The sequence below is a fragment of the Zea mays genome, chromosome 7 (assembly GCF_902167145.1).
Source record: "Zea mays cultivar B73 chromosome 7, Zm-B73-REFERENCE-NAM-5.0, whole genome shotgun sequence".
Lineage (NCBI taxonomy): Eukaryota > Viridiplantae > Streptophyta > Magnoliopsida > Poales > Poaceae > Zea > Zea mays.
Genome location: NC_050102.1, coordinates 13,913,100 through 13,921,784, shown reverse-complemented (window position 1 = coordinate 13,921,784; position 8,685 = coordinate 13,913,100). Strand labels below are relative to the sequence as shown.

At 46.8% G+C, this 8,685-nt stretch overlaps 1 protein-coding gene and 1 non-coding gene across 2 annotated transcripts; both read left to right on the top strand.

Moving 5' to 3' along the window:
- Positions 1–632: 632 nt before the first annotated feature.
- On the top strand, positions 633–2,241 carry LOC100273689 (uncharacterized). The gene has a single exon (NM_001148101.1). It carries the CDS (start codon positions 1,100–1,102, stop codon positions 2,105–2,107), a length of 1,008 nt encoding a protein of 335 aa, NP_001141573.1. The 5' UTR covers positions 633–1,099; the 3' UTR covers positions 2,108–2,241.
- Positions 2,242–3,051: 810 nt separating this feature from the next.
- Positions 3,052–3,190, top strand: LOC111589833 (small nucleolar RNA Z247). The gene has a single exon (XR_004851668.1). It is a non-coding gene; the product is annotated as a small nucleolar RNA Z247 (small nucleolar RNA).
- The last annotated feature ends 5,495 nt before the right edge of the window (positions 3,191–8,685 follow it).

The following is an 8,685-nucleotide window of genomic DNA, read 5'->3' as shown; positions in this document are numbered from 1 at the left end:
GGAGAGGATGGTGGTGGCGGCGGCGAGTGGGGAGGATGGCGGCAGCGAGTGGATAGAATGGAGTGAATAGAAGAAGGCGGGTTGCTGCTATGTACGCATACTTTGACGAGTGTCAGATCAGGGGCACTCGACAATGTTTTTTTAAATTTTTAAAATATACTTTACCAAGTGCCAGATCACGGTCACTCGGTAAAGTTTTTTTTTAAAATTTAAAATATACTTTGCCGAGTGCCGGATTTCGCCGAGTGTTTGGCACTTGGCAAAGTTGTTTTTGCCGAGTGTCTTTCTTTGCCGAGTGCCCGACAGAAAGTACTCGGTAAAGCATCGAGCACTTGGCAAAGAGCCGAATTCCGGTAGTGAGTATCAGCTATTGCGTTGTGATGGGTTGGTGGAGCCATAACCTTTCATCAGTTTATCGGTGGAGCCATAACCTTTCATCAGTTTATAAATGACTATGACCATAGCGCAGCACGCAGCCACCAGGAAGCCTTGTCCACGCGTTGTGAGCACTCAGGACCAGTGAGGGTGAGGAGGGGTTGGTGGAGCCGCCATTACCTTTTTTTCAGTTTATAAAATCGTCTATGCCAAAGCCCACGGCAGACAGAACGCAGCCACTCTCCATCTCCAGTTCTCCACATCCTGATCGTAGCAGACTGCAGTGGAATGAACACCGGCAGGGACGGAGAAATGGAAACGGTGGCCGGCGGGATCCCCCTCCCCATCCCCGAAGGCCCCTTCCTTGACGTTCTCTCGCGTCTCTCCATCAAGGACCTCCACCGATCCACAAGCTTGTCTAGAGAGTGGCGACTGGCGAGACGTCTTCATCAACTTTCCAGAGAGCCGTAAGAATCTCTCCCAAACCCTACAAGGGTTTTTCTACGTCGGCTGTGACTGCAGGAGCCACGACGATAAGGTCGGCGGCGATAATAGAGACGGTGACGACGACGGAGACGGCGCCCGCGGCGATGACGACGGTGGAAACGGCAGCGACTGGGACGAGGACGAGGACGAGGACAGCAGCCGCGAAGTGGGGCATGGTCGTGACAGGGCATGTTCCGGTAACTACGGTCTGCGTTTCTTTGACCTGTTGGCCAAATCAATGCCTGTCCCAGAAGACACGGACACAGAATTTTCCTTCATAGAGTTGCCGGACCACGTCGGCACCATCGATCTCTTGAGTTCATGCAACGGGCTTCTCCTGTTCGGGTGCACAGAGGAGGGTTCAGAGAGCTACCACTCGCTGGGCTACGTCGTTTGCAACCCGGCCACCAAGCAGTGGGCGGCGGTGCCCAGCTCCGGCTGGGTTGTTAAGCAGGGAGAAGAGCGCGAGGAGGAGTTCGAGAGCACGTTCCTGTTCTTCGACCCGTCCGTGCCCTCGCGCTTCCTCCTGATCCAGTTCTGGCACGACGAGGACGCCGCTCTCGACCTCGTCGGAGACAAAGGCGTGCACGTCTACTCCTCCGAGACCGGGGAATGGAGCAACCGGTCGAGTGAGTGGAAGCAGTTCGCAAGGGGAGGTGAGTGGGGCGATAGGTACGGAGTCATGATAACATCCTGGTTGGGCAGTTCCTTCCTGAACGGCATGCTGCATTTCTTCGTCCAACGGATGTGTGAAGGCGACGTGCTCGTGGTCGCCATTGACGGGGAAGGGAGCGTACGCAGGACCATCCGCTGGCCACTGCACATGTTTAGCCAGCCTGTTTTTATCGGCCAGTCGCAAGGGCGCCTGCGTTGCGTCAGTGAGCGTCGTGGACTACGACGACGACAGGATGAAGCCCAGAGTCACAGAGTAACACCGTCGTACATTGACATTGACGTCCTTCCGGAGGACCACGACGAGCCTGAGGAGTCGCAGATAACGATGTTCGCCATCAGGGCCGATGACTACGAAGTGGTCGCCGTTCATCCGCATGGGGATTTGGTCTACTTCGTCCACCGCGGGAACGGGGATCTCATAGAGTACGACATGGGTGGCAGCTACCCAGAGGATGAACAGGTTTTGCGCCTCTGCAATCTCGGGCACAATTTCAGAGCTGTAACTCCCTACGTCCCCTGTTTCTCCATGTCGTCTGCACTCCACACAAACGAGGAATTATTTGATGTCTAGTTCTGCTGTAACTTATTATATTATGTGGTGCGTGCATTCTATAGTTCTGCTGTTGCTTGGATTTGGATGTATCATGTCCCTTTCCTTCAATTCTGGATCTGATGGCTCTGTTCAATCAGACAGTTGACGCCTGTATGTGATGAGTCAGCTACACTTTTACAACTCTGGTATTGGGTGGATTAAAGCTTAAAGGAAGACATACTACTGGCACCTTCTTGTCTCTAAACTATTAGAATAGATATGCAATGTATTCTATATCCATGTATATCCTGTACTCGAGTAACAACCTACCGCTACTTTATTCGCTAGATATGCTTGCTTAGGAATAGATGAAGGTTGTTACTCAAGTATATCTGTTGTATAGCCTTGCGCACCGGGCGCCTATATAAACACGCACGCGGCCCCTAACAGGGTAAGACGCTTCACTTGCCCTCTGAATATTTACATGGTATTCGGAGCCACATAAACCCCCTACAGCAATCATGTCGAATTCCTCCTTCAATCCTCTCATTGCCCATCCAGTATCTGAGAAGCTTACCCGAGCAAATCATGCTATATGGGAAGCTCATGTTCGTGCAGCCATGCGTGGATGTCGCCTCATAGGCCATCTTACTGGTACCACACCAGTACCGGAGAAAGAGATCGCGGACGCTGGAGGCAAGACGACACCAAATCCGGCGTTCGAGGAGTGGGATGCTCAGGACCAACAGGTCCTCAGCTACCTGCTTTCGTCTATCTCCAAGGAAATTCTAGTCCACGTCTCAAGATCTGAGACAGCAGCTGATGCGTGGAGAAAAATTCAGGCAGTGTTTGCCTCGCAGACCCGAGCCCGGGCTGTGAATCTCAGCATCGCTCTCTCGACGACCAAGAAGGGTAACATGAATGTTGCTGAATATTTTGCAAAAATGAAGGGGTATGCTGATGATATGGCAGCAGCAGGACGTCCTCTCGAAGACGACGAACTCGTCGAATACATCATTACTGGGTTGGACCGTGAGTTTACTTCGCTTGTTTCTGCCCTTGTTGCAAGGGTGGAGCCAATATCTGTTGAAGAATTATATTCTCAGATGCTAAGCTATGAAACAAGAATGGATTTAATCCAAGAAGGAGAGCAGTTTGGATCTGCTAACATTGCAGGACGTTGGGGGCGTTCTCGAGGACCAAGCCGTGGTCGTGGGCGTGCTCGGCCACCTGCTCGCGGCCACAGCAACGCTGCAGGTGGGAGCAGCTCCTCTGATCGCAGCCACAATGGTGTACCAGGCGGACATGACAACAACGCAGGAACAGGGAGACAACGTGGCTACAGTAACCGACGCTCCAACCCAAGCAGTGAACCATGTCAAGTCTGCTTCAAGAAAGGACACACAGCTGTCAACTGTTGGCATCGATATGATGAAAATTACGTCCCTGAAGAACGCCACGCTGCTGCTGCGACAAGCTCTTACACAATAGACACAAACTGGTATACTGACAGCGGAGCTACTGATCATATTACCAGTGAGCTAGAGAAACTGTCCATCCGAGATAAATACAACGGGGAAGATCAGATCCACACCGCCAACGGCAAAGGTATGAAAATCAGCCACATTGGTGACTCCTCTGTTAGCACCTCTAGTCGTAATCTTCATTTGAAAAATATTTTATATGTTCCTGAAGCCAAGAAAAATCTTGTTTCTGTCCATCGATTAACCACAGATAATTCTGCCTTCATAGAATTTCACCCAGATTTTTTTTGATTAAGGATCAGACAACTAGACGCACTCTCCTTAGAGGGCCATGCCGCCATGGACTGTACCCTCTTCCTCCATCACCATCAATAAAGCGTCATGCCTATGGAGTCAGTCGTCCATCGATCTCTCGGTGGCATGATCGTCTTGGACATCCTTCATTCACTACAGTTCAACGTATTGTTAGAAGTAATAAACTCCCTTGTTTAGATGAGTCTAATAATGAGTCTGTATGCGATGCTTGTCAGCAAGCAAAAGCACACCAGCTGCCATATCCTGTTTCATCTAGTAAGTCCAGCTCTCCTTTAGAGCTCATATTTTCTGATGTCTGGGGTCCTGCAATTGAGTCTGTAGGCAGAAAACAATATTATGTCAGCTTCATTGATGATTACAGCAAATTTACCTGGATTTACCTTATCAAACTGAAATCTGAGGTGTTCCAAAAATTTATTGAATTTCAACAACTTATTGAAAGGCAGTTTGATAGAAAAATCCGCGCCATTCAAACAGACTGGGGAGGAGAATATCAAAAGTTAAATCCATTTTTTACTAAAATTGGCATATCTCATTTGGTCTCCTGCCCTCATACGCACAAGCAAAATGGGGCAGCTGAACGAAAGCATCGACACATTGTCGAAGTTGGCCTCTCCTTACTATCTCATACTTCTATGCCGCTAAAATTTTGGGATGAAGCTTTTCTATCGGCCACATATCTTATTAATAGACTACCTAGCCCGGTTATTAATAATCAAACTCCTATAGAACGTCTTTTTCACCAAAAGCCAGATTATTCTTCCTTACAAATTTTTGGCTGTGCTTGTTGGCCTAATCTGCGCCCCTATAATACTCACAAACTCCAATTCAGATCAAAGCAGTGTGCTTTTCTTGGCTATAGTCCTCTTCACAAGGGTTTTAAATGTCTCGATATCTCTACTGGACGTGTTTACATCTCTAGAGATGTCATATTTGATGAGACTGTTTTTCCCTTCTCTACACTCCATTCTAATGCTGGGGCTAGATTACGATCTGAAGTTCTTTTGTTGCCATCTTTTACGACTAAAAAAGGTGCTGATAGATGTGATCCTGATGTCCCTGATTTTCTCCATGTTGATACTAACATGCCTAATAAGAATATTGCAGTACAACATCATTATGCAGGAGGTACTATTCACCGAAATGACAACTCTCTACCAACTATTGCAAGCCTGCCACCAGGGGCCTGGTGGAGAATCACGTGATAACCACTCGCATGGGCATGGGTGCCAAGTAGCTACAGAGGGAGAATCGCATGGAGAATCTCATGATGACCACTCGCATGGGCATGGGCGCCAAGTAGCTACAGTACCTGCTACAGTAGCCGATCAGCATAGGGAGCCTGCCACTACTATTCGCGCTACTATGACAGATGAACAGTTACCTGACGGATTCCATGCACCATCTCCTGAGCAGCCTACAACATCTACTGAGGCGCGTGCACCTGATTTGACCATACAAGAGATGTCCGGGGAAGCAGCTGCTGAACCTGTTCAAGTGGCTGCTCCGCGTCCCTGTACAAGACTGAGGAGTGGCATTCGGAAGGAAAAAGTATACACTGATGGCACGATCAGGTATGGCTGCTTTACGTCCTCTGGTGAACCCCAGTGTCTTGAGGAAGCACTTAGTAATTCCAACTGGAAAAATGCTATGGATCTGGAATACACTGCTCTCATAAATAATAAGACATGGCGGCTAGTTCCACCAACAAAAGGCACGAATGTAATAGGATGTAAATGGGTGTATAAAATTAAAAGAAAAGCGGATGGAAGCTTAGATAGATATAAAGCCCGACTAGTTGCAAAAGGTTTTAAACAACGCTATGGTATAGATTATGAAGACACATTCAGTCCAGTCATTAAACCTACTACAATACGCATTATTTTGTCTGTTGCCATTTCTCGAGGATGGAGTCTTAGACAACTTGATGTTCAGAATGCCTTCCTTCATGGCTTTCTCGAAGAAGAAGTTTATATGCAGTAGCCACCAGGTTTTGAGGATCCATCCAAGAAAGATTATGTGTGTAAGCTTGACAAGGCTCTTTATGGGCTTAAATAAGCACCAAGAGCATGGTACTCTCGTCTTAGCTCAAAATTAATAAGTCTTGGCTTCTCACCATCAAAGGCTGATTCATCCTTATTCTTCTATAACAAGGGTAACACTATAATTTTTGTGCTTGTTTATGTTGATGATATAATTGTTGCAAGTTCTACAGAAGCAGCCACCGCAGCATTGTTGAAAGACCTAGAGGAAGAATTTGCACTTAAAGATCTTGGTGACCTTCACTATTTCTTGGGAATAGAGGTAAATAAGGTACGTGATGGAGTTATTCTCACCCAAGACAAGTATGCTTCAGATTTATTGAAAAAGGTAGGGATGTCAGATTGCAAACCAGTCAGCTCGCCACTATCCACCAGTGAGAAGCTATCCTTGCATGATGGATCTTTACTAGGCAACAATGATGAAACTCAGTATAGGAGCATAGTTGGGGCCCTACAATATTTAACTCTCACTAGGCCTGACATTGCCTTCTCAGTTAATAAGGTATGTCAGTTTCTACATGCTCCTACAACTGTTCACTGGGCTGCAGTAAAAAAATTCTCAGATATATCAAACAATGCACAAAGTTAGGGCTGCATATACATAAGTCACCCTCAACCTTGGTAAGTGCCTTTTCGGATGCAGACTGGGCTGGTAGTATTGATGATAGAAAATCAACAGGAGGCTTTGCAGTGTTTCTAGGTTCAAATCTCATTTCTTGGAGTGCTCGCAAACAACCCACAGTGTCTAGATCCAGCACTGAGTCAGAATATAAGGCTATTGCCAATGCAACAGCTGAAATTATGTGGGTACAAATCTTACTTAAAGAGCTAAATATTAACAGTCCGAGAATAGCTAAACTTTGGTGTGATAACCTGGGAGCAAAATATTTATCAGCTAATCCTGTCTTTCATGCTAGAACCAAGCATATTGAGGTGGATTATCATTTTGTAAGAGAGAGAGTTTTACAAAAGTTATTAGAAATAGATTTTGTCTCCTCCCAAGATCAAGTCGCAGATGGCTTCACCAAAGCATTATCGGTCAGACTACTGGAAAACTTCAAAGTCAATCTCAACCTAAAACGGTTATGATTGAGGGAGGCTATTAGAATAGATATGCAATGTATTCTATATCCATGTATATCCTGTACTCGAGTAACAACCTACCGCTACTTTATTCGCTAGATATGCTTGCTTAGGAATAGATGAAGGTTGTTACTCAAGTATATCTGTTGTATAGCCTTGCGCACTGGGCGCCTATATAAACACGCACGCGGCCCCTAACAGGGTAAGACGCTTCACCTGCCCTCTGAATATTTACATAAACTACTGGCACCTTCTTTCAAATAATTGACCTTACTCATTTTTAAGATTGACAACTACAATGACAACACCAATCACCAAAGCCTTTTAGTCCCGAGCAAGATGTGTAGGCTACCAGTCTTTTCAAAAACATGAGTGACCAACAAAAAAGGAAAAGAAAAAAAAACTGTTGTAGCACTAAATATATTGATATTGTTCACAACTATTAACCTTATGTTCTGTAATTCTTGCAGCACAGAATATATTACTGATCTGATTGGAGCTCAAGGCACCTTAATCACTTCAGACGTTTCTGGGAGTCAGTTTCAGGACTCCAACAATAGCCAATAGAGCAGTGATGCCATTGAAGAGAGTGTAGCAGAATTTCGATGATGGCTTGATTCCAATGTGTTCCATCTAGCTTTGCCTTTCTTCCATGATAGCTGATTTTTCTGCTGTCCAGTTCCTGTGACTGGAGGTTATAAAATTTAGGTTGGCATACTACATTGTTTGTCATGTTGTTTTTTATGTACTCAAACTGTGTAATGTTTGTCATTCCATGCAGGGTCATTGACATCCAGAAGTCCTGAGAGCTTTGATAGAACGAGATGAGGGCAAAGCACACGGACAGGCATGGTGGCAAACAGATCTAGGGGAAATCGAACTCCGAACAGGAAACAGGACGGTGGTAAACAGATATATGGACAGTGAGCTCTGAACATAAAACAGATTTACATTCGACGACTCCCGGCGAAAGGACAACGGCTGTGACGGAGGAACGACGAGGACGGAGCCAGGCAACGGCGCAATGCACGCAGGACGCGAGACCTCCGCCTCGTCGACCACTTGTTCGGAGCCAGGCGAAGTCGAACTCCTGTCTTGTTCATTGGAAGCTTTATTTAAGAGTGTTTCCAATGAGCTTGGGTTCCTTGGCAACCACGGCCACGGTGAGGCGGGGCCAGAGGGAGAGGGAGACGGGGCGAGCAAGTCGCGGCGGCAGCGAGCAAGTCGCAGCGAGGTGCGCCAGAGACGGGAGAGGAACCACTCATAACTCGATTGCATAAAAAACTCGGGTCCGAGAGCTGGTGAAAGTCGCCTAGAGGGGGGGGGTGAATAGGGCGAAACTGAAATTCTCAAAAATAATCACAACTACAAACCGGGTTAGTGTTAGAAATATAAACGAGTCCGCGAGAGAGGGAGCAAAACAAATCGCAAGCAAATGAAGAGTGTGACACGCGGATTTGTTTTACCGAGGTTCGGTTCTTGCAAACCTACTCCCCGTTGAGGAGGCCACAAAGGCCGGGTCTCTTTCAACCCTTCCCTCTCTCAATCGGTCCCTCGGACCGAGTGAGCTTCTCTTCTCAAATCACTTGGGAATCAAACTTCCCGCAAGGGCCACCACACAATTGGTGCCTCTTGCCTCAATTACAAGTGAGTGTTTGATCACAAGAAAGAATCAAGAAAGAAGGAAGCAATC

Excerpts from the sequence above, each read along its gene's own strand:
- LOC100273689 (NM_001148101.1), top strand. The coding sequence starts at position 1,100 with ATGCCTGTCCCAGAAGACACGGACACAGAATTTTCCTTCATAGAGTTG.